The sequence below is a fragment of the Nyctibius grandis genome, chromosome 3, assembly GCF_013368605.1.
Source record: "Nyctibius grandis isolate bNycGra1 chromosome 3, bNycGra1.pri, whole genome shotgun sequence".
NCBI lineage: Eukaryota > Metazoa > Chordata > Aves > Nyctibiiformes > Nyctibiidae > Nyctibius > Nyctibius grandis.
The window spans coordinates 76542264-76569209 of record NC_090660.1 but is presented as its reverse complement, the minus strand read 5'-3'; the positions used below and the strand labels follow the sequence as shown (position 1 = coordinate 76569209).

General features: G+C 38.6%; 1 protein-coding gene across 8 annotated transcripts in view; it reads left to right on the top strand.

Annotated features, from left to right (window-relative positions):
• The window catches only part of EYA1 (EYA transcriptional coactivator and phosphatase 1), a 170117-nt gene that overhangs the window by 122765 nt on the left and 20406 nt on the right, over window positions 1-26946 (top strand). For all 8 annotated transcript variants that reach the window (XM_068395941.1, XM_068395939.1, XM_068395938.1 and 5 more), the window contains 2 exons: window positions 956-1039; window positions 7122-7211. In XM_068395941.1, the coding sequence (XP_068252042.1) occupies window positions 956-1039; window positions 7122-7211 (174 nt within the window). The remainder of the gene's footprint in view (window positions 1-955; window positions 1040-7121; window positions 7212-26946) is intronic.

The following is a 26946-nucleotide window of genomic DNA, read 5'->3' as shown; positions in this document are numbered from 1 at the left end:
AATACGGGGGGGTTCTTTTTCCTTTTGATTATTTTTTTTAAAAAAAGCAAGCTTTTCCCAGTCAAAGAAAGGTTTGTGTTTGGACAGGAGAGACTTCTAGCACAATAGTGGTTTTTGTTCTCTCATGCTGTGTTCACATTCCCCTCAGTGGCCCATGCTTTGTGTTGAGAACACGTCTCCAGTGACATACTACAGCTATGAGTGTCCACACTGTGTTACTTTTCCTTTCCAAAAGCTTAGCCCATTTGTCATCACGGGAAATACAGTCTCACCAGGATTTAAAATACTTGTATCTGAACATTTTATTTTTCATTAAAATATCATTTTGTGTGTGGTCAGAGGACAAATTTTAAACACATTTTCCATTGGCTGTAAGCAAAAGAATTACTTACTGATGCCATAAATTCTTACACATGCAACATCTAAGTTCATAATTTTAGTTCTTCAGGTGCCCAAAATCCATTAAAAATGAACATAGATTAAGAGGATTTAAATGCTTAGCAGCAATTTGCTTTATTTTGGTTTTAGAGGCCATTTTCAAGAGCAGTTATATGAACTTTGTTTTGTAAGACTTGCAGAAATACAGAATTCAAACCCAGAAGATTTAATTTTCAGAGGCTTCTCTTAATTTGTTTCAGTTTCTGTCTCACATCTGGCTTTAAAATAATACAACGTACATCTCATTTTCTGTGTGTATTTGACAATAACTATAATTTTATTCTAATAGAATAATTTGGTATAATAGCAATTGCAGTAAAAAGCTAACAGCTTGTATTACCTTATTCTGGAAAAAACTTGTTAGTTCTGAAAATAAATGGCAAGGAAACTATGGTTTTAATATATAACCATTTCAATACAACTTTCTCATTTGTGCACTTACTGATTCAAATTTTAACTTTCCATTTCAAGTATCAGCTTCACAGAGGAACACATTGATTTGATTCTCTTTTTACAGAGAGTATTCATTTGGGATTTGGATGAGACAATCATCATTTTCCATTCCTTGCTTACAGGGTCCTATGCCAACAGATATGGAAGGGTAAGTGTCAAGAAACTGATGGAAATTTTCAGTAACGTTTGCTGGTTTATGGTTGATACACAAGGAAGACCAGAACATTAGTTGATTTTCCAGAGGCAAAATGGTACTGGTTTTCAAGACATAAGAAATCAAGGAGTAAAGCTGTTTCACATTTCCATTCTTTGCACTTACTCAGTTCTTATATTCAATAATGATTAAATAGTGTTGGGAGTAATACCTTGACTGCTTGAGGTTTGGTTTGTAGGTGCAGAGTGTCTGAAATCTGTTGATATCATCAAAATCTGCAAAGGTTTAGCTCCCCTCAGAGAGTGAAGAACTTCCAGGAGTGATTGCTAAAATAACATTTTAGTTCTGAATGATCAGCAGTGGACTGTGCTCTGTATGAAGAAGGCAAGAGGAAGAATACTTTTGGACACAAACAGATTAGGCTAAAATTTTTTACCTTAACTTTTTTTTAATCTACGTATTGACTGATGTTTTTGAAAGTATGCTTATGAGTCAGTTCTTTCTATTATGCATAGTCTATAAATCATAACTGAACTGATGCATATGTCTACAGACTGAGGGTTTCCTCAGTAATTCTCAGAAGAGAAATGTGGTCTTAGGTGAATAAGAACAGTTTATGAACAGAATGCCCTTGTGAGATCAACCTTTATTTTTCCAGGATTGTATTTGAAAGCTGATGTTTCGGCTTGTGCTAAAATCCGTTGTGCCATTTCATGTTTGCTTCATGTGAGGTATAACTAGAATGTGATTTTTTGGTATCCTTAAAAAATTCTTAATCTAAAGAACAACCAGATAGTTTTGTTGGGCTTCATGTAATCACTCTGTCTTTTTGTAAAGCTTATATTTATCACTAAAAGGTTTTACCCTACACCCAGTTGAGTGAAGGGCAAAGCTACTACTGATTCAGTCCATGCCTAGGTCAGGTTCTGAATTCCTCCTAGTAGCTTTTTGTATTATAAAAATCTAAAGTAGTACTTCTTTGTAACCTTTCTTGCTTGTTCAGGTGTGGTGTATTTTCAGAAGTGTTTGCTGTAATAGCAGCTTACATATTTGAGGAATATAATTAGTTTTTTTCATTATGTGTCAGAAAAGCAAGTTAACTCAGCAGCCCTGGTTTCCTATGTGTTAATAGTTTCTATTTAGGTAATAAAAAGACACTAAAATTTTAAATGTTACAACAATAATTGTGTGGATACATATAGACAGTAGCATTATAGAGTATTAAACATTTACAAAAAGTTGTTTTCCATTTCTCAGCCTTCTGTGAAGATATGACAAACTCCGTCCAAAAACAGCTTTTGCATGGCACCCCAAAATCACCAGAGCTGTGACAGTTTGGTTCAGCTCAGAATAAGGAGAACAAATCCCAATGTTCACAAAAAACCTCGGTGCCAGCAGAATCTCACCACTGGCTTTGGGCAGCAGAGCAGGGATGGAAAAGCCTAATTAGTCATTGCCATAGAAGTACTTGTGCAAGTGTATTTTTTCCATTTGTTACTAGTTCCCTATAGTGGTTTCATTAATTGGGGACTGAACATAAACACCTTTCTTGCTGGATGCTTGAGGCTGAGGAAAGTGGCTAGTATTCAGCTGCAAAGAGATATAAATACGTACGCTGCAAGGAGGTGGGTGGCTCCTGACTGCAGCTCCATCACTGTTGGCACTGTTTACTTGAGATGTAGCTTTCGCCTGGCTGGCTCTGGTTACATGGCATGTGGCAGAATACTTCTGCATTACTAAATGACAACCGACCGTTGATGTTAAGAGGAATGACGGCAGTAGTGCTTATGCTGTGGATAAATATTAGATCTCTTTGGTGAGGGGCAGCAATGGGCATGTCCTTGGCTCTCAGATGCAGTCATGAAAGTGTACTTGTTTTCTTAAAGTTTCATTCATATCACAATTTCTCTTGGCTTATTGACAGCTTCAGACAACAGCTAGCAATTTCCATAGACGTTAGAGGAAGATAGTGTCAAAAGTTCAAAGCAAACATGCTAAAACATGTATCTGTCATATGAGAATTGTAGGGTTTATTTGCAGCAATGGGAGATGCACATTTTTTTTTAAAGAGTGTTTCCTAATGATTTCTGGCTTCTAAAATCAGAAATCCAGGTCATAAGTCAATCTGAAAAAAATTAAAAATTGTTGAGAGGAATTTTTGTTCTTTTCACCTGTGTTCTGCTTTTTTGAGCCATCTAACATCACATTCTCATATGTTTCTGCACTGTGGTGAGGGCTAGAAATGCCCTTTTAAAAAATTAAATCTAAGCTGCTCACATAATCATGAAAATACAAAAGCTGGATCTCCAAACAAACAAAAATGCCCTAATTAAATAGCAGGGGATTTGGCAACTTGGCATTCAGCTCTTTTCATAGTGCCTGAGTGAGTTTCATGGTGAATGACTATGAATGATGAACAGCCCTGCTGCTGAAGGGATTGATTTTCTTTTCCTTATTCTCTACCTCTTTCCTCATAACTTCTTGCTTGTGCCACCCTTTGCTGTATATTCTTACTTTCTCATCTGTTTTTATCAGCTGCTCTCCTTTTGCTGCTGTTGTGCTCTGCTTTCTCCCTGCTTTTGTCCTTCAGCTTTGTTGGAACAAAATAATACCCGTGTTTTTCAGTTTGCGCAATCATATAAACTGCTACATTTTTATTTAAGGGTGATTTGAATTTTGTGAATTTCATGGAAATGTATGAAACTAGTGTAGGAATATGATTTGTACTTCCAGAAGAGAAAAAAAAGAAACAAAACAAAACATTTCCATTTGCTTTTGGAATTTTTTTGTAATATATGCAGAGAGCACTCTATTGATCAAATATCACGTTATCAGTTACTTTAATTGACATTAAGGCTTCTAACACCTCAAAACTTATGTTTTGAGCCAGAGGTCAACTGATTAAGTTTGGGAATTTGGAAAAAGTTGGAGCCCTTCTTTAGTATCTTGGAGCAGGTGGAAATATGTATCAGTGTTGGCACTAGAATACTGTGGTCTTTACGTACATTTCCATTCTCCGTGAAAGCATTTATATTCAGAGGCTTTAAAGGAATTTTCCTTTAAATTATAAGCTATTTTAATGTGGTTTAATATATTTTCGAGATTGAGAAAAACAAAGCCTGGTTTCACTTAACCCTTCATTTGTGACCTGTAGGCTTAAGTGGAAAATAAGCCTTGTACCCAAAGTGAACTTTCCTGTTTTTCAGCTTCTTGTTTCTCCACAAAACAAAGAAATCAAGTGGGTAGAATTTAGAAATGACATACAGACAAAGTTTTGGCTCCAATACCAGTATTCAAAACAAGAGGCCTGCTTAAGCAGTTTGACATTGGTATTTCTTTTCTTTAGCTAAACTGTACCTCCCTCAGAGATTTGTACCTGATTTTGACTATACCTGAAAAGACACTCCACCTGAACCTGCAAATCCCAAGCAACAAGAACAGATTGTTAGCTTTCCTCCTCATTGTGTGACACCTCACAATAATTAGTTAGCAATTAGTGGCTTAAAATTTCAAAAGAAGGTTTGGTATGGGATTATTTTTTTGAAAACTTTATTCTAGCCTTGTCTTTTTTTAAGTTTTCAGCCCCCACTGTAATGTCTGACATCAGAATTTAATCTACTGCAGTGCCTTAAACCAAGGCTCTTGTGCTTTTTACTAGAGCAGTTGCAAGATTGTGACTACGCAGATATTTAAAACCCTAATGCAGATAAGGCTTTTGCTTCTGTTAAATATGTGGGTATCCAGAGCTGCAGTTTAACACAGCTTTTATGCTAAGTGGAACTTTCTATAGAAAAGATTGTGTTTAATCAAGGAATTAAGGTTTCTTTGAAAAGCAACCTGTTTTGTTTCTTCTCTTAGCTTTTATGATATTTAATCTGACATTTTCAGTAGGTGCCAATGATTTTCTTATTTGTTTTTCTCCTAATTAAATTAACCTAATAAATGGCATTATTTTAATATTACTTCAGAGAAATCCCCATTCTGTTTTGTCTGCCATTGAAAAGTACCTTGGAGTGAAATGTTCACAGAAAGGTTTACAAAAAGCCATTTTTTCAGACCCAGAAGTGTGATAAAAAGTTTAATAAAAATGTTTAATTTAAGTCATGTGCACATTGAAACTTAAAATATATATTCACAGCCATTTGTTTAAAATTAACTGTATGGGTTCGTAACCAACATCATGTTCTGTCTGCTGATTTATTCTGCTGTTCAAAATGATGTTCCTATTTATGAATGGAAGCTCAGAATGGGATTAGTTCTACCCTGTTATGTTAGCAGTTGGTAATCAATATGTAGCTAGTGATCTTCATTTGCATCTTGGACACTTAGTCCATCTAACTCCTTTTAATAACTGGAGCAGAGAGTTCCATGGGGCGACTTCTGTTAGTGTTCAGGAACAACAGAAATCCTTCTCTGGTTTTAAAAAAAAAGGCTAATGAGCTGTGAAGGATGGTAGGGTGGTAACTGGGCACAAAGATAAGCAGGAATGTCAGAAGGAAAAGTAGCCTCAGGCCTAGCTAGAGAGAAAATATCACCTTCTTTCCACCCCACATGCCTACAAAAGTGAAATAAAGGCAGGCGTAGGTCTACAAATAGAGCAATATTAAAACAGAAAGAATACTTTTGTCCGTATTTTAAAGTCTTTCCTGAATCTGAATTAAGAAGCCAAATACTTTTTTTTTGGCAGTGCCAGTTTAAATAGAAGGCTTATTTTTAAGGGCAAAGTTCATCAAAATAGCATAATGCAATTTTTCTTTCCCATTTATAAGGGCTATTTTTTTGATACAAGAAAACTTACTTGCTCTTAATGTATGTGAGTTCAAGAATAGCTGTTTTGTCTGTTCTATGTAGCTTTGTTTCTAAATGCTTCTTTCCAAAATTCTATTCCTGAGTAGTTTTACTTAGGTTTTGGCATTTCCAGAAGGCAAGCAAACTGCCAAATCACCATTCTTTTCCAACTCTTTGCTACTGACACATTTTGCCTTTTAACCAGTAGTTATAGAAAACTGTTTGAAAGTTCAGAGATCATGTTGAAACACCTATTAATTTGACTGAGAGGTGGAAAAAGAAACTAGGGACTGCGTCTCTTGGTTTTTAACTTTGAGTTGTCATCAGGCTTAGAATATTAACTTATTTTAAGTAAAATATGGGTTGTCACTTCTGCAGTTCTATTTAAAATATAATTCCTAACAAACTAACATTGTTAATAGAGAGTGTCGTGAGATAATATAACATGTTCTTTCAAACTCATGCTTGGGTGCGCTTGGATATACTTGGTGTTATAAATGAGAAACTCTATATCAAATGTATATATTAGGCTTTCTTTTCGATTTTTCAGATTGAGAATATATAAAACACACAAAAAAATCAGAACAAGACAAACATCTGTAATGCATTTTGTAACCACAATGCTGAACATGCTTTTTGAGTTTATAAGCTCAGTAAGGAATAAGTTGTTATGGTAATTTCTGTAGAGAAGTTTAAGTGTGTTATGTATTAATAACAAACAATAGATTTGTTCACTCTGCATGGGTGGGCCAAACTGAAAGCGTAATTAAAGCATGGTTTTGTGGAGAATCAAGGAGTGGTTTTAAATATAATTGCCATTTGCAAATAAAACGTTAACGGTGATTTGCTTTGAAGTCACTAGCTATTCTCAGGACTGAATCCTTCCACTTGTGACCAGTGAGAGTTTATTTTGAGTAACAATAGCATTATCATGCCCCTGGTTGATCATAAAACTTGTACACAGTTGTAAAATCTGGAGAAGTTTTAGGTGAAATGGATTTGCCCTTTCTGCATGGAGGGCAGAGAGCCCATGCCAGCAATGCAAGAGGGTGACCACAGAGGTCCCGCTGCAGAATCATGGTATCAGTCGAGTTAAAGTAATATTTTTGAATGCTACTGGTAAGTGTATAGTACAGGATTAGAGAGTTGCTGAAGTTGAACTGAACAAGTGGATGTTGCATTTAATACATCAAATAATCTCTCTTGAAAAGCAATTCCTCCAGTTTGTATTCTGGTATATATGTTAGGCATTGTATTGAGGGTGTACTCGCTTAATTTCTTCTTTAAGGATCCTCCCACCTCCGTGTCTCTTGGACTCCGAATGGAAGAGATGATTTTCAATTTGGCGGACACACATCTGTTCTTCAATGATTTAGAAGTAAGTGTTCATTCTTTGAAAACACATAGAGGTGATTTAGTATTTGTTTCTTTTTATGTGTTATTAGATGGTTTGACAATTATTTTTGGTTTCACAGTTTTAATATGGAAACGTTTAGAAAATAGCTGTATAATTTAGTCATTAGGATATATAATAATATCTACACTAAATGTCTGCACTGGCATTCAAAGGTTACAACAGTTGAAATGGTAGGGTTTTGTCCTCACAGGTCTTAGTATGTATGACCACAGTAGACAAGTTTTAGAAGTGGATCCACCAAAAGCATCTATAAACATTAGAATTCAATAGTCTGCACAGGCCATTAAATACTAAACTTCAGCTTCTATAAAGAGTTAATGGCAGGGTACAGATTTCTCACTTACATCCCACTGTGGGCAAGTATTACCTTAAACCCGAGGGAAATCATTAATGTTGTATACGCTGTCCGTCTCAGTGGCCTGTTACTGGGGGTCCTCTGCCTTCTGCAGTGGCAGGTACAATTTGTTACGCTCTGGGGTTTCTCTGCCTCTCCGCTGTGGTGTGCGGCGAGGAGCTGGTGTCGGCATGCCAAGGGCTTTTTCAGCCTACGTAGGCTACGGTTTGGCGACGCTTGTGAGATCGTTCTAAAACTATCCGAACTGCTGAAAGAGACTGTCACCATAATGCCTGGCTGTTCCATCTTAAAAGGGAAAAAAAGTAATTTCTGATCATATTTTAATAACACGAAAACATGAAAATAGTCAGATTTCTTTCCCATCATAATGAAGACAGCTGTTTATTTAAAATCCAACTGTTAAGCAAGCTTGTGGTGGGGCTGCCAACACACATTAATCATCAAGTTGTTGTTTTGCTAGATTTTTAGAATAGTGTGTTATTCCAGACAGGCAAAAGAATCTAAAAGATTCAAATGTAACTTTTGCTCATCAAAATTAATTGGCAGCAATTGGCCTTTAAATATTTCCTGATGTTTCCCTTTTCAAAATCAAGCAAAATACACCTTATTTAATAGATGAGCCAAAATAATTTGAAAAATGCCAGTGTGTGATAGACCTCAAATGTGGTTTGTCCAACATCTGTCCTATATTTTGATTTCTTTTCATCTAAAAAGAAACCACTAACAGATGATTTGGCATCTTAGAATGTAATGAAATTATTTAAATGTGCTTTATTTTTAATTCCATTCCTTAGTGGAGTATTTATTTTTTATACTTACAATAAAGTAGATGATTTCTTTGAATTTTAAAGTAGTGTTTTCTTTCAGTAAGGTAGCTGTATGTAAAGATATGATTGTTTTGGATATAAGAAACACCATTAGTGAGTTGCATGTGTAGCACTGATTTTTCAGATTTGTAGAAAAGTATAACAATGCTAGTTATTTTCCAAATCTGCTTCTGATTTCTGATTATATTTCACTTTATTCAGAGCAGAAGGTGAAAGTACTACTATATCTTACCAGCATATTCAATAACATTCAGTGTGTTTTCATTCGTTGTGCATAGCCAGATACTTAGTAGACTTGTAACTACTTCTTCATACATGATTGTCAGCTTCACTGACTTTAATGGAAGTTATTCAACTGCATCTTAGGGATGGTAGATTATCTTCTGCTAATTGGCATGTTCCAGACATAGCAGTACAGCATAGCAGTTTATTTACTGAAGAACATTGAAGCTGTGTATGAAAAAAATGCTGATCCAGGTGGTTCATGGAAGCAGAGGAGCTCACTGGAAGAGCTTGGTTCTTTGCATTTCCCCCATAACAAGCCAGTTTATCTTGCATCTCCAAACTCAAGTGTAACAGTCTGTGTCTATACCCTAGTCTGTCTTCTTCACACACAGAGGCACTTAGGAGTGAGCAGTTGTGTTTGTGTCCTTGTCCATGAACTCTATGTCCTTATTTCTGAGGAACATGAGCTCCAAGCTGAAAGATCATGGCCTGTCCAAGGGTGAGAAGAGCATATTCCAGTGGTGCTGGGGAGTGAGTTTGTGCTTGTGGATTGCCATTGTCTTCAGAGAAGTACACAGGGAGGGGCATAAGACAGCCTGTACTTTGTGGGAAGCAGCAGGTAAGGACTAGACCTGGCCACAGACTGAGGCTTTCAGTTCACCAGAAATTTCAGGTTTTTTTAAACACGTTGCGGACACGTGGTGTTTTTGAAGGAACTTGTCCTCCTGGAGTTGCAGTTTGTTGTTCTCATGAGCATCACCATTATGAGCAGGGCCTGCCTGGTTCCCAAGGCCTGCAACCTTGAGGCAGATTCCTTGCATCTGTCTCAGAAACTCAAGGTCCTTGCTTGGTGGTTTGGAAGTTCAGGCTGCCCTACAGTTTGGCAGGCTTCCATGAAAACTGTGGGCAATTTGGCTTGGCTGTGCCTCAGGCTCAGAGCATCTGTTCTTGTTGATGAAGGACTGAGCCTGGAAGATCTAGTGATGACCCTGTTCAGGCCGAAGCTTTCCAATTCGTGTGCATAGGCATCTGGGCTGTTAGGAAGCGAGAAGTTTGTAGGCGACATTGCCAGCGAGCCACAGACTTGTGCCTTGTTGCCCAGAAATAGTATGAAGACAGGCAAAGCTGGATTTGGAACATGTCTAACCCACTGTGTAGACATGACTTCGTGTCTAGGCATAATTCAAAGTGGGAACCTGAAAGCTGATGCTCTCTGGCTCACTCAGGCTCAGAGGGAACCCTTCCTGGCATATAGAGAGGCTGGGTTTATGGGCAGGCAATCATCTGTCATAACTTTGGCCTGTGATGCACATTTTTCCAGACACCACAAGTTAGTGTTTTTTAATAAAAATCTTCTTTTCATTTGACACATTCCAGAAAGCTCTAATCAGAACAGCTCTCTTGTTATCCAAGTTAGGGGGAAGTATTTTGTCTTATAAACTGCTGAAGACTGATTTAACATTTTGAATGCAAAGGGCAGAGTTGCAGCAGTGATCTCCAAAGCACTGCTTGATTTCTGTATGGCCTAACTGGATTTTCAAAGCTCAACCTAGAGATTTATTTAATGTTATTAGGTTAAATTCTAAAACTCAGAAGTCATTTTTTAGTCTGTATAAAGTGACTCAATGCCAACGCACATCAGTTGCAAACTAGTTTACCCCTCCTAATTTAGTAGGGGATACAGCCAGGTAAATGAATCATCTGATTTCCTATCTGTTGCTCTCTATGTAATAAATAATAATAATAATAATAATAATAATAATGGTGTTTGTAATTGGCATTTTTCAAACTCAATGAAAAATTCAGTCAGATCTCACTGTCTAGCCTGAAGTCAATATTCTGTTTATGAATGGGTGAGCTGCATTTAGATTTACAATTAGTTACTGCACTCTCAGTTCTTAGTTTCTTGCTTTGAGAAAAAGTAAAAAAGATGGCTTATTTCCTTCACTTTACACAGATTTATTTGTAGTAATTAATTCCAAATTGGTATAATAGCAAATAATTTCAGATTTTGAAGGAACATTTCTTAAACAGCATGTTAAATGGATATGACAAGTTTTTTACATACTGGAAGGAAGATATTAATTTGATGTAAGTACCATAATAAAAAATATTTTCTTGCATTAATAGTAATTTCATAATGAAATTGTAGAAGTATACTAGGCCTAACAGTAGAAAATAGTGCAGTGTTCTTAAAATTTATATTCCAAAATCTGAATTTGGGCTTCAAAATAGGAAGTTTAGGTTTTCAGTATTGAAAATTTTCATTTAAATATCTCATACTCTGTCTATAGTAGAATTTTAATTGTGTGCAGGAGTGAATAACTACATGGATGTACTACTCTCAAGAGAACCAGAGTTATCTCATCAGAAGAGAATGTGTGATTTTACATGCTGATTATGTTGTGATAGGGATGATAAGACACATAACCCGGTGGATAGATGATGGTAAAGCTGTGGATGTGGTCTATCTCGATTTCAGTAAAGCGTTTGACACGGTCTCCCACAGCATCCTCGCAGCTAAACTGAGGAAGTGTGGTCTGGATGATCGGGTAGTGAGGTGGATTGTGAACTGGCTGAAGGAAAGAAGCCAGAGAGTGGTGGTCAATGGGACAGAGTCCAGTTGGAGGCCTGTGTCTAGCGGAGTCCCTCAAGGGTCGGTACTGGGACCAGTTCTATTCAATATATTCATTAATGACTTGGATGAGGGAATAGAGTGCACTGTCAGCAAGTTCGCTGATGACACAAAACTGGGAGGAGTGGCTGACGCGCCGGAAGGCTGCGCAGCCATTCAGAGAGACCTAGACAGGCTGGAGAGTTGGGCGGGGAGAAATTTAATGAAATATAACAAGGGCAAGTGTAGAGTCCTGCATCTGGGCAAGAACAACCCCATGTATGAGTACAAGTTGGGGACAGACCTGTTGGAGAGCAGCGTAGGGGAAAGGGACCTGGGGGTCCTAGTGGACAGCAGGATGACCATGAGCCAGCAGTGTGCCCTTGTGGCCAAGAAGGCCAATGGCATCCTGGGGTGTATTAGAAGGGGTGTGGTTAGCAGGTCAAGAGAGGTTCTCCTCCCCCTCTACTCTGCCCTGGTGAGGCCGCATCTGGAATATTGTGTCCAGTTCTGGGCCCCTCAGTTCAAGAAGGACAGGGAACTGCTAGAGAGAGTCCAGCGCAGAGCCACGAAGATGATTAAGGGAGTGGAACATCTCCCTTATGAGGAGAGGCTGAGGGAGCTGGGTCTCTTTAGCTTAGAGAAGAGGAGACCGAGGGTGACCTCATTAATGTTTATAAATATGTAAAGGGCAAGTGTCATGAGGATGGAGCCAGGCTCTTCTCAGTGACATCCCTTGACAGGACAAGGGGCAATGGGTGCAAGCTGGAACACAGGAGGTTCCACATAAATATGAGGAAAAACTTCTTTACGGTGAGGGTGACCGAACACTGGAACAGGCTGCCCAGAGAGGTTGTGGAGTCTCCTTCTCTGGAAACATTCAAAACCCGCCTGGACGCGTTCCTGTGTGATATGATCTAGGTAATCCTGCTCCGGCAGGGGGATTGGACTAGATGATCTTTCAAGGTCCCTTCCAATCCCTAACATTCTGTGATTCTGTGATTCTGTGATTCTGTGATATAATATTTTAATGATATATATGGAGCAATTACACATATTAGGTATTTTAGGATGTATGTCCAGTGTTTTAGGGAAATTAACAACTTGATAGGACTGAAATGTGACATCTACCTGTCTGCATCGTTAAAGATTATATATATTTGCATTTTTATACTCATCCTCTTAAAAGATTATTTTATTAATTTCTTTGGCATATCAGGTGCACATTATAACTAGGTATGTTAAAATAATAATTGCTGGTAGTGAATGGTTATGAGCATCTTATTTTAAAAAGTTAGTTCAATGCTTTGCAAACTCTATTCTAAAATTGAACCATCTCATTAGATCTGTTCCTTTAGAGATATTTACTGGAGCTGAAAATGTCACTTATGAAGCTTTTTTTTTTTTAAATATTACCTAATAATTTTTCATTAATAAGGTACTTCTTTTTTTTGTCTCTGTTGAATTCTATTGAAGTAGTTAAAATCAAATTACTTTTTAGTTTTATTTCATAATTATTATTTTTTCTTTTAGGCTTTTTATTTCTGTTTGTTCATTTCAGGTTTTTGGTGTGGGATTGTGGGGGGTGTTCAAAATAAGGTTATATATATTATGATACTATAAAAAAAATAATTTTGACGCCTCCAAGAAGTGCAATAATGCATAAAGGCACAGTAATGATGATTAGCATTCATTTTTCTTCCATCAGAGAAGGGTACATAATGAACACTCATGCCTTCACAATTCACTTTTGTTTGAGAAGTCTCTATATGTGAAGTGATGATATGTGTATGAGAGTCATTTATAATGAATGGCAGTATGATATGAGTTTTCAGCTATGTTAGTTGACATATTTTTCTTAATGATAAAAGATGAGGGAATGCTATCAGGTATTACTGTAAAGCAGTAACTTTGGTTCTTCAAGAAAAAAAAAACCAGTTATGTTGTAACAATTAGGAATGCTGACCTTTTCCCCAGATTTTTACTTAAAACCCACCTGGATGTATATTAATGTGTTCCTGATTGAAATTCAGAGCATAGTCTCTTCTGTGTCTCATAAAGAGCTACATAAGTGCTTTATGATTACAAGTATGGTGTTACTTCAGATTAATGAACCTTTAAGGCATCGCATTACCATACTACTATGCACAGACCCCTCTGGAAAGCTGCCTGCGTTAAGATTAGCATGCGATTTCATAGAATCACAGAATCAAAGAATGGTTTCGGTTGGAAGGGACCTTAAAGATCATCTAGTTCCAACCCCCCTGCCACAGGCAGGGACACCTTTCCACTAGACCAGGTTACTCAAAGCTCCATCCAATCTGGCCTTCAGCATTGCCAGGGAGGGGGCAGCCACAACTTCTCTGGGCAACCTGTTCCAGTGTCTCACCACCCTCACAGGAAAGAATTTCTTCCTAATATCTAATCTAAATCTACCCTCTTTCAGTTTAAAACCGTTACCCCTTGTCCTATCACTTCATGCCCTTGTAAAAAGTCCCTCTCCTGCTTTCCTGTAGGCCCCCTTCACGTACTGGAAGGCTGCTAGAAGGTCTCCTTGGAGCCTTCTCTTCTCCAGGCTGAACAACCCCAACTCCCTCAGCCTGTCTTCATAGGAGAGGTGCTTCAGCCCTCTGATCACCTTCATGGCCCTCCTCTGGACTCGTTCCAACAGCTCCATGTCCTTCTTATGTTGGGGGCCCCAGAGCTGGATGCAGTGCTTCAGGTGGGGTCTCACGAGAGCAGAGTAGAGGGTCAGAATCACCTCCCTCGACCTGCTGGCCACGCTGCTTTTGATGCAGCCCAGGATACGGTTGGCCTTCTGGGCTGCAAGTGCACACTGCCGACTTGTGTTGAGCTTCTCATCAACCATCACCCCCAAGTCCTTCTCCTCAGGGCTGCTCTCAATCCATTCTCCACCCAGCCTGTATTTGTGCTTGGGATTGTCCTGACCCACATGCAGGACCTTGTAGTTAGCCTTGTTGAACTTCATGCGGTTTGCACAGGTCCAGCTCTCAAGCCTGTCATGGTCCTTCTGAATTTCCATGAGGTGCAGCTCTGTCTGTAACCACGGCTGGCTGGAGCGGCAGCCCGGGCAGGCGGGGGCCGTGGTGCTCGCTTCCCACCCCTGGCCGCCAGGCAGCACCTTTGCTCTGCTGTCCTGCCCGCCAGTCACTGGCAGGGTTGTCTGGTCCTCCCACGCCGGGGAGCAGCACAAGAGCAGCCGTCTGCGTTGCTCTAACTCTTCTGCCTCTGCACTCCATTAAATAAAGTTAGATTAATACAGAAACGTTTTACAAATCCCACACTTTACACATACAGGGAACATACCTGGTTCTCATGAAGCATCGAGATACTGATTTACATAGATGCATCTTTTCACAGTTTCAAGCAAAGAATAAACAGCATTTCCTTCCTTGCACTCTCATGCTCTGTGTTTGCCCTGTAAACCTCCACCCATATGGCTATAAATCTTTCCAGGACTCCTACTGGTAAGATCTGGATTTACTCAGATCTAGAAGTTGATAGGGAGAAATTAACTGCCGGGTATTTTTTATGAAAACTGCCCTTTGTGGATTGTTTTCTGCATAATTTACTCTGTGGATGTGCCTGCTTTCCTTGTTTGTAGCTCCCAGTCATCAGAGTAGCAGTATTTATCAACACTACCTTTCCCTTGTATTCCTTTGCAAGCTCAAGGCTGTGTGGAGAGCAGCTTTTCTACTTGAAATGTGACTGGGCTGTCTGATGCCCAGCAGTATGCAGAGCCCTTCTGTTCCCTAAGGAAATGTAAAGGACCTCTAAGGCCCACGTTGGAATGCAGACTTGCATGGCACTAAAGCAGATGGTGATACCTTCCGTACTAACACTGGGCACTAAAGGGATTTCTCCAAGACGTGCTCCAGCAAGATTGTAGGGAGAGCTCAGGAGTAAGAAAGGAAACAACAAAACCCCAGCACAGCAACTGTGAAGCCTTATCACAAAGCAAAACTTACTCCAACGTTAGTCCCTCTTTGGCCTTTGCCTTCAATTCTTACAGGTGAAACTAGGCTGCCTCCCTGCTGCTGGAAGCAAATGCACTGTATAAATCACTTCTAGGCCCCAAGGAGACCTTTTCTTCGTGACAGAGACATATATTCTTCTTTTCATCAGCCTGAGAATTTTCTCCTTTGTAGGTCTCAGTAACACCGCAGGAGACTAAGTGACTTTCCTCCCAGGTCCTTCAGTGACCGTGCACACAACTATGTCCCCAGCGTACCATGCAGTGCCCTGTTGGAATGCCTTTGAAGCAATCTAGCCATATGTTCTGTTTCTTTAATCTGAAGGAGAAAAGGAAACTATTTCCCCTCAGACCTTGATACTTTAATATGACTCAGGCTGGTAGCTTCTAGCACAGTAGCACTCTGAAGCAGGATTTGGAATCGTGGGCATTATGATAATATACATTATTGAATAATAACATTCAACAGACTTATTGTGTGCAGGTTACTGCACATCTCAAAGAACCATGACTACTGTAGGGTAAAACGTTCCTCTTTCTGAAAGCATTTTAGCACATCTGGTCCTAGAGTCAAGTAATCTATCAAGTGAACTGCTTGGATGCAAGCCAGCCCTTAAGTGCAGGCTTGGAGCAAGCTCCAGAGCAAGCTGGGAGAGCAGGTTGGCCACTATTAGCAGTGTGGAAGTCCATCATTTATTCTCTCACACCTTGTGGAAATGTCATAGAGCCAGCTTTGGGCAGGTGTGATAGGTATGATGTTGCCTAGATTTAAACTTAACTGAGCTGTACAGAGGTCCACAGTCACTGATGGGAGTTGGAGGAGCTTCAGACAAAGCCAGGCAGACCAAGGAATTGGAGAGGGAGGATTGTGAGAACAGGATCACCAGAGAGAAAAGCTTGCTTATCTTCTCTGCATAGAAAAAATCAGATCAAGATAGTTTTGTGTCTGAAGCCATGCTCTAAGCTCTGAACATTTACAAGGTAAGCCTTTGCTGGCATTGTATACTAATCTGTTGTCTGGTGCACATATTTTACATACATATTAGTGTAGAATGAAGTGATATGAGGTCCATTTTTGTGGTTGCCACTACTTTATAATTCCTGATCACTGTGCCTTAGTGTCCTCATCTACAGATAGGGATGATGATGGTGATAAGGATGGTATCTACAGATACAAGGATGATAATTCTGTCATAGAGTACTCACAAGGGAAAAGAGACAGCCGAGTCTGGTGACTGTAGTATTTGTTATTGTGTACAGTTGTAGTTGGCTTTCTAACAATGATTCAACTTGGTCTTTTTAATGTCTCACTCCTCAGGAACATCCTGGCATGAATGCTCTCTTTGCTGGCACAATTATAAAATGTGTGTATTCAAACAACTTCAAAAAAAAAGGACAAAAAAACATTGCAAATAGTCATCCAAGAAAACTTTCCAGTTTTCCATTGTATTTGCTAATTTGTTTTGTATTGGTTTTTATTTTGGATTATTTTTTAAGTTGTAATTGTTCCAGTTGCAGTTATTCATACATTTCAAGTAAAGTCCATTTTTTTAAAACCACAGTTTAAGAAAACACCCCAATGTTTAGAGCAGAAGGACATCAGTCATCACTAATCATTGCAGTGTTTCAGGTGTCTGTACTTGTACCAGTATGAATTCCGTATAGTCATAGAATCGTTTTGGTTGGAAAAGACCTTTAAGATCATCAGGTCCAACAGTTAACCCAGCACTGCCAAGTCCATCACTAAACCATGTCCCTAAGCACCACATCTACACATCTTTTGAATACCTCCAGGGATGGTGACTACACCACTTCCCTGTGCAGCCTGTTCCAATGCTTGATAACCCTTTCAGTGATGAAATTTTTCCTGATATCCAATCTAAACCTCCCCTGCCACAACTTGAGGCAGTTTCCTCTTGTCCTATCACTTGTTACTTGGGAGAAGATACCGACACCCTCCTTGCTACAGCCTCCTTTCAGGTAACTGTAGAGAGCAATAAGGTCTTCCCTGAGTCTCCTTTTCTCCAGGCTAAACAACCCCAGTTCCCTCAGCCGCTCTTCATAGGACTTGTGCTCTAGACCCTTCACCAGCTTCGTTGCCCTTCTTTGGACTCTCTCCAGCACCTCAATGTCTTGCTTGCAGTGAGGGACCCAAAACTGAACATAGTATTCGAGGTGTGGCCTCACCAGTGCCCAGTACAGGGGGATGGTCACTTCCCTATTCCTGCTGGCCACACCATTTCTGATACAAACCAGGATGCTGTTGGCAGTCTTGGCCACCTGGGCACACTGCTGGCTCATATTCAGCCGGCCATCAACCAACACCCCCAGGTCCTTTTCCACCAGGCCACTTTCCAGACACTCTTCCCCAAGCCTGTAGTGTTGCATGGGGTTGTTGTGACCCAAGTGCAGGACCTGACACTTGGCCTGTTGAACCTCAATACAGCTGGCCTCGGCCCATCGATCCAGCCTGTCCAGATCCCTCTGCAGAACCTTCCTACCCTCAAGCAGATCAACACTCCCACCTAACTTCGTGTCATCTGCGAACTTACTGAGGGTGCACTCGATCCCCTCATCCAGATCGTTGATAAAGATATTAAACAGAACTGGCCCCAATACTGAGCCCTGGGGAACACCACTTGTGACCAGCCATTGTAATATCTGCATTGAAGCAGTATGTAGACAGGGTCTGTTACTGGAATTACAGATCTACCCCAGGTATGGCAGCTTGAATTGCAACAAAAACGTTAGCATTGTGCTGCAGCGGCAGGCTCTGAAAGGTAACATAAAGATTGCTATAGAACGAGTGATGTGAGACAGCACTTTGCAAATTCTCTTACAAACAATAATGAAACAATATTATTGTTCTAAAAAATCTAAGGCTTGATGAAAATTAAGAGATGCAAAATTCACTGTAAGAAATTTAACAGACTGAGAAGTTTGCAGTCTATTTCCATGCTTTTGCTGTCAATCCAGTAACAGATTTCAAAACACTGGCTTACCTTATATTGCTGACACATATAAACACTTGCCTGTAATGAACTTTTACTTTTGAGGGGTTGCAGAACCCTTGATATATGCCACAGAGCTCTTCTGCCAATGCAGATTGTGCCCTAAGCACAGATGTGATACACTGCTTGATGGTTCAGCATGTTCGATCCAAAATCAAGTAATGATGTGATTCATCCTGAAGGCCTCTTAGTGCCAGAATTGTCATTTCAGATATGAATAGCCTCTTTTTATTATTTAACTTAACCCAGAAATCTAAAATAATAGAACAGTGATGCCAAATGAATGAGTAGATAGTTGATAGTAATGGCAAAAGCAGTTAACGTTGCTGTTAATTTATGCATTTATTTCCATTTATTCTTGCATAGAGAGGCTTCTCTTTGGATTTTAATATTTCATGGAGTTGATGTGAACAAAGTGGTTTTTACATTTTCTTTAAATATTATTAATACCACTGAACAAAAGCCTATCTACTACTACAGATGTCAATACTGTAATTATGACTCATTCATATGTTTCTGAAGTAAAACATTATTAGATTATAACCTGAAAATCTAAAAAGTTTCACAATTTCAAATAATATTCCTGAGCAGTGGATTTTGTGTTTTGGTCTCTGATTAAGCTGACAGATATGTAAAATCTCGTACATCCAGTTAAGTCCCTGGTGCAGCTCCGAATGCTGAAGAGTGCAAGTTATTCCAGCTAAGATCAACATTAATTTACACTCAAATATCTTTCCCAGCCCACCCTTTCTGTTCGTGTAATGCAGTTATTTTGTGCTGATTCCACCACTTTGAGGCAAAACATTTTTTTTCCTCACTAGACTCTTCCAATGCAAAACCCAGAGGATAACCTGAAGAGAACATAATAGTCACCTTTAAAAAAAATCTCTCCTTGTTGATTTGGGTACCATCTTAACCTGCAAACCTCAGATTTGCATTATTCAGGTTGGTATTATGAGTGGGTTAGCCTCTGAAAATGGTGGGAAAGCTAGGTGAGACGAAGTGTTATCCTTACATGCCATTTTGCAGGGTGACAGCACATTAGCCTGTCCTCACATAAATGCAATTTTGAAATCACAGCGTAAGCATCTCTAGCAGTATGCATGGTAGGTAGTTTCTGTCAACCTCTTTAGCCTAGGTTTAATTTTATCACGAATTTACAGTGTTATCACTGCAGTTGTCTGGCGTTTTGAGAGCCATCATGCAGTTTGTGCTTGTGTGGTTACGTGACTGCTATTATTGTCATTTAAATTTTAAGAAAATATGCATGCATATGTATTTTAAACAGATATGTTTGTGCTGGGGCTTTTGTAGGAATCATATTAAAATGTTGCTACAGGGTGAAAAATTAAGAAGTGTCTTTCATTCATTTTGTTTTAAAAGCACGAAAGGAGTGCTTGAAGTTGGTTCCCAAAATGTTTGAGTTTCACGGTCTCGGGAGATTTCTACTGTTTCAGTGTGGTTACAATAAGGCCTCTATCTGAATTTCATCCAGTTCAGTGGTCTAATGAAACTTTAAAGAAAGGGGGAGGGGATTGTTCCCTTTAGTCATTGCAGTATCACTTGTATTTTTCCGTGTTTTAAAGTGAAATTTGGCCGTTGTTGATTGTATTTTTAAAATCTGTCTTTAGATATGGTCACGAGGCTGGGTGATTCTGTAGTGGACTAAAGCGATCTTAATGTGTGCTGTTAAAGCGTGAGGATTTAATGAGGATTTCAAAAAATGTAAATTAAAAGCTTAACAAAAGAAACAATGAGGTATTGAAGGAATGAAGTATTTGTTTGAGTTTTTTTTCCCAAGATCCTTGTCCAGTCAGAACAGGGCAGTCCAGGTGCTTTCTGAACGTACCTACAGTGCTAGATGCAGTCGGGAGATGATAGTTCTTACATGTTCACTGACAGCAGAGTACAGACTGCTGACATGAGTACTGAGCTCAGCTGAAATATTATTGCCACAAGAAAGATCAGCTATATCTAAGCAAATGATCTTTCTGAACTGTAGAAAATCACTTCAATCAGTTGAAAGGTCTCCTCTTTTTCTTCTGCATATTTGTTCAACTCGCATTGCGAATGTTAAGTATGGATACACAGGGGAATAACGCCTTCCCTAACACTGGTAGGCAAGGGCGAGAGCCAATTGCAGCAGCAGTTGTAACTCAAGTAAGAGGTTTTCTAAGAATTTTCTCTGACTGAAAAGTTTAAAAAAACAAGCCAAATATTTCAATTAATTTATTGGAACAAAATGTGTGTATTTTTCTTAAAGGTGTGTTTGCAACTCCAAATCTTCCGTTATGGCCTTGGTCAAATGAATGAAGCATAAATCAAGCCATAATTACCTACAAATAAGGGTTGAAAAACAGAACAAAAAAGACAGTGAAAACATACACTGATTTTTTTTGTTCTATGACTTTAATAAATTCAGATAGAAATTTGAATATAAGCAACCTCTGACTCCCAAATTGTCAAGAGGACTAACAAAACTAATGTCTCTTTCCTGAATCTAACTTCCATTAGTTTGGTGTTTAACAAAGCAAATATAATGACTAACAGAAGTATCTTCCACAAAAAAAATCATAAAGCAAATGTTTTTTTTTCTAATTGTTCCATCATATTGTAAATTCATACATCTTTCCTTACCATAGGAAGGTAGGAAAAATAGAGACGAAAAATTTTTGTATGACTGTAAATTTTTAGTTTATAATCAAAACCACACTCAAGCATCTATGCTACTGTATTATTTCATGTATTGGGAAAGAGTCTGTAATTTTAAATACAACATTGTATATTAAGAAAAAACCCTGAATACTCCTTGATTGATTCCAATTCAATCTTTTTTTTTCTTTTTAGTTAAAAGTAGTATTGTGAAAAACTAATTTTAAAAACTGCCAACAACAAAAACGCTTTTACTAAAGCACTAAATCACCAGTGTGGTAATATAGCTTTTATGTGTAAACTTCATGTGGTCATGCAAAGGGTTAAGCTGTGTGATTTCAGGATAAAAGGTTTCCTGAGTTGACTATTATTCCTATGGTCTGCCAACAACTTTGCAATAAATGGAATGATTTTTATGGGAATGTGGTTATTCACAGCAAGACTACAGTTGGTGTCAGTATGAAAAATTCTTCTTTAGTAGATTCTCTCAGCAGGGATAACAGATCTGAAAGAAAGGCAAAAAGTAGTTACAGAGAACTCTGGCTGGTGTTGGTGACAAATTATGTTTACAAAATGATGGGGTAACCCATTGAAAAAGAAGAAATCAGAACAACAGTAAATCAGTCTTGCTTCTCTAAGTACTGCTGTTCCAAAACAAGTTACTTGTAATTATGTGTATTGCTTAATAGCTCCCATTTCTCTTGTCCATAAAGCAAGTGAGACTTCTAGGCTTTCAGTTGCAGGGGTGTGAAATAATGCTTCAGAAATCAGTAAAGTTACTGCAAAGTTATACCCTTGTCCTTGAGATAACATAAAATATTGGTAGGTATGAATTAAAATAATTCAGGAGAAAGGAGAATTTTTTTTCCTTTTCTTAGATCTTATTATTTTATAATCATTAGTTATAATTATTCTTAGTATCACTTGTCTATTTTTTACTTCTTTATGTTTTTTGAAATAATATTATTAGAAGGGAAGTGCCATGGAGAATGCATTAATATATTAATGAACTTAGTTGGCATTAACAGTTACTGCATTTAGGTTCAGTTTGTGATAAGCTTTCAGAATGCTTAAAAGATTAAACCATTGATTAAGTCTGCAGCACTACCGTTAGAGCTGGTATTATCTTCCATTCGAGATGAGGAGTAAAGTTACATAGAATTTAATGATTCTCCCCAAACCATACACAACTTTATGGGTTTTAATTGTTCGATCATTCATAAAGAAAGTTGTTGGAGGATGGAGGGGTTTGTTACTATTTTGGTTGGGAATTTTTTTTTAAAGCAATAGGTAGCAGCTGTTTAAGAGGTAAACACGGCAGCTTTGAGTGCTTCCTGCTCTTTGTTTCCCTCATGCACAATTACCCCAGTTCTGTTTTAAACATTTCATTTGAGAACTTGTCTCAGAGCATTTCAAGACCTCAATGTAGTGTTATGGCATGAATTTCCTTTGTTGTGCTGGATTCACCAATGATGTACCAGCAAGGAAGAAAGTCAACCTAGCTGTGTCAATGTCAGGGGAACAAAAATACTTATCCAGTACAGAGCAACAGTGTTGTTGATAGGTGGAGGTTAACCTCTCTTGAGGTAAAGGAGTGGGTTTACTCACCCAAAAGTAAATATTGACTAAGATGATGCCAAAGAAAATAAATTTCTTAAGAACATTACATTTCACATTCTCTCAAACCAGAAAAATAGCATGTGCATTCGTTAATATTCTAAGAAATATTTCTTCACTAGAAATATTTAAAAAACAGTCTATGAAACAAATCAATTTTGTTTGAAAATAGTTTTCAAAGGAGAGTGATAGTTAAAGATGCAGCTGAAAGCAGAATCAGCTCTTGGTGATTGTTGAATGTAATCATTCGTGTTGGTCACGTGAATATTTATTGCTGATAATACAAAAATTGAGAATATAACAGTCCAGCTTTTCATAAAGTGGTAGGTTTTTGCCAGATGACCTTCATTTAGCCATGAACAATAGACAGAAGTTCATGTTCAGACCACTAGGTCTGGTTCTACTGCTGTGAGCAATAGCTGTTTTTCTTGAGGCACCAGTCTGATTTTGGCAGAGTTGGTCTGTTTTGACTGTGATTGGAGGATGGATCCTAGAAAGTTTTAGCGAACCTTTCGTCCTTTACTTCCTAATTGTTTAGCTGGATGTCGAATAAGAAACAACTGTAGTCAGTTATTACAGAAACGGGTAGAAAGGACTGTAGAACATACTGAAAGTAGATTTCTGGGCAATCAAACTCAAAAAAATAAGCAATTACAGGAAAGGCTGTTGAATAAACGTTATTCCTGGTGAGATACAAGGGGTGGTTGCAGGGAGAGGAAAACTTCAGATGGAGCTGGCTGAATTATCTCCCTCTCACCCCTAAATAGCGTAAGGATGGCAGCTGAACTAATATCTGGTCATCCAGAGTAGAGTGATCTAGGGCCCTGCAGAGAAATATCTATTCAAAAATGCCTTTTCTCATTTGGCTGAAATAAGAGTGCACCTTCTCCTGATGTTTGTAACATCTGTAATGGGAACCTCCCGACCAGACTTGTGTCTAGGTATGCTTTATGGGGAGCCCATGATTCAACTTCTGATAGTTCACCTTCAGCAACAGAGTTCCGGGAAAGCCAAATGTGATTATTCCAAAAGCTTCAGTAGAGTTTTGGGGTTTTTTTACAGCACTACATTTATTTGTAGGTGTCAGCCTAATTTTTAAGGTACTTTAAGTCCTATGAAGTGTAGGAGAGTTCACTTTCTAATGAACCCATCAACAATTGTGGACTCCCTTCCAGCAAGCATCACAGCAGTTATCTTAGCACATTCAGACTGAGACACAAAGCCCATCTATTTGCATTTAGTTTTCCACAGCAGCAATCCAGGAACAGCTCAGTTTCACTGCAGGAAGGAAGGAAAGAAAGGAAAGGAAATACAAATCATGGTAAGGAATTTTCCCTGATACGTATATAAGAGAACGACTGGAAATAATTTCTTGTCTATGTGATACCACAACCATAGGTAACTTGCAGAAAGTTCATGAAGTTCCACTTCATGAACGTGGGACTAAATTACACCGCACATGTAGCTGTAGGTAAATGAACAGTAATGCAAAACAAAGTCTTTATTCATAGGCAGAACTGTGGCTTTGCTGGTGTGCACAAAACCCAGCTAAAAGCTTCGAAATGCACGATGCCTGGCTGTTGTGGAATGTGCTGCTGTGGTTCATGAGTGTTAGAGCTACGAAGAATAACAAATACCTCCTTAGCTTACTTGAGAAGATCATTCCTATAGGCTTATGCAACTTATTAACCACTTAACTTCTTTCATGTGGCCAGTGATGAGTACCTTCATTCTAGGTACCACTGAAAATAGACCCTATATGATTTCCTGTCTCAAGAAAATCAGATGGAGTGGTCTTTGCACACGTACAGCTCAGCTGAAATACACAGGAGCCTAGTAAGCTCATAGCATCACTTTATCACTTTATTTACCTTCCTGTTGCTTCTCCCTTTCTCTAAACGTAAGGCTGTAGGGTGGCACAGAAACTCTTGCCTATCCAGCTGGCACTCCTAGAGCTCTGGCAAAGCAGATAGTCGTCCTCTGCTCCAGCTGGACAAGGCAGTGGTGCCTCAGCTCACTTCCCTACCTCTGCCACTGAGCAGTGGCACAGGGGTCAACATCTGCCCCACAACACTGAGCAGGAAAAGAAAAGGAAGGAGAAAAATGCAAAGTGTCACGCAAAGGTCTTCAGGCTGCCCATAGGAGGGAAAGTTTTAGCTGTCTGTACTGGCAGGGTTATCAGAGAGAATTTTAATCCCAGTCTTTGTCCCATTAGCAGATAATTACAAGGATGGGAGACTCGATAGCGCAAAGCATCGTCTCTTTCATTCAGACACATGCATTTAGGAGATGATCAACAGCACCAAGGCACGGCATGTTTAAATGAATTGGTTGCGCAGGACTGTAAGAGAGACCTTACATCTTTTTGTGAAAATTTCCATGTGAACCACAAGAGCACTCTCATTTCCTGAGATTGTTTTCAGGCTTTTAGGGAAAAATCATTCTTCTCATAAGTTTAGTTTTGAAATTGTTTATAATTTAAATATGTTTGAACAACCTTTAGTAAAAAGTATACTTTCAAGTTAATACGTTTGGGAATAATTCATGACTTGCTGACCACGTTCATGGCTTCTGTTGCTTCTTTAAACACATTCATATTTTATTTTCACTGGCTTTCATTAGTCAGAGAATTTTTTCTTCTTACAAAAGTATATATCTGCAGATAACATCAATCCTGTCGTAAAGAAGGTATTTACAATGTGAAGTGCTGAACTTTTAAAATAAAGTGAATTTGACATTTTGAACTTAACACTGTCCGTTCCAGGAGTGACACAGACTCTTTAAACAGATAAACTTGAGTCATATTTAGCTGTTTCTGTCTATGAGTAAATTTCTTTCTCTGACACCCTCCTCTTCGCTTCTCTTTTCCTGCAAAATGTACAGAAATAGAATAACAAATTATTTTGTCAGAGTTGTAGTAAGAATTGATTGTTAGGGAGGCACCCCAAAACACTTCCCTGAGTAAGATCATACACTGCAGAAACAGAATAGTTTTATGTTTTATCTTGTCTGAACAACTGGAATGTAGTGAGCATATTCGGAACGATAGGGAGTATCTCTGAACTGGAACCCAAACAACAAATCTACACCCTAAAGCAAGCGAGAAAGCTCTGGGGTTTGGAGGGCTACACTTACTGTGACTGTCCTGAGCTCTACTGACCCTGTGCTAGGGGTACGATTTTACACTTTGGTCTTCCTTTTCAATAGAAAGATTTCAATGTATCAAGTAATTGATACCGAGACACTATCAGTTCTTGAAACACCTGCTTCATGACACTTATGACGTAAAGAGAACTAGCAAAATAGAGTTTTATTTTGCTGTGGGAATGTAACTGTCATGTTACAGTTGCTGTATAGATACTTCTCCAGGTCATGTTTTATTTTAAATTGGATTCTTCCAGTTACAAGGTGCAGCTGAAATGAAAATGTAAACCTTGATTTTAGTGTAGCTACTTCAATAAACACAAGTTGCAGAATCAGATCTGTATTCATTTTGGAACAAATACTGTTTACTTTAGGAGTATCATATTTAATCCAAATGTATTTGTTCGTGTGACCAAGCAAAATAATAGGATTTTAATCACTTTTTCTGTTAGAAAAGAATGGCATCCATTGTGTGTTCTAAAAGGGTTATGTGTTCAATGCAGGAGAGCACTTCTAAGTCATCGGCTATAAAAATGAGTTTGTTAAATAGTTTTAGTTCTTAGTCCTCACTGTTTACAATAGCTAATAGTTTATACAGCTAATAGCCTTAAATTTATTTTTTTAAATAAAAAATATTGTTTTCTTTTTGTGCTATTTTGACAGTAAAAGGTAGGGTTTGGGTTTTTGTTGTGGGTTTGTTTTTTTTTTTTTGCACTGTAAGCTGCTCTTTATAGTCTTAAGTTTAAAATGTGAGTGTTTTGAAAGTCTTCACAGCCTGATTTAATTCCCTGACTGTTCATCCACAAATTGTCAGACAGAGTGAAGTGGATTTCAAGAACTCTCTTTGTTCTTCATATCCTGTGCCTGACCCACAGGTAATCTGCACCTTTTTTCTTCAGCGCCAAATAATTGTGGTGGGAAAGAAGAGAAAATGTTAGGGTCACAAAGTGCAGGCTAGACAGAGATGACAGGTCCTGCCAATTGAGTGCCAGTATTGAGAACCTGCGAACCGTAGTCTCTGCTTTTTCACATGGATTTGTGCTGTATGTTAACAGGCAGTCCGTGATGATGGGTTAGGAAGTTCAGCACTTCAGCCTTTATTGCTTCGGCTTAAAAGGAAGTGCAGAGGTTTTTGTATATTTAGTAAGTACAGTAGAGGAGCATTTGGCACAGGCCGTACACATATATATGGGATATAGGTGTGTTGTTCTATGTAATGTCAATTTTCTAACCGGTATGCATACTAGAGATATTGCT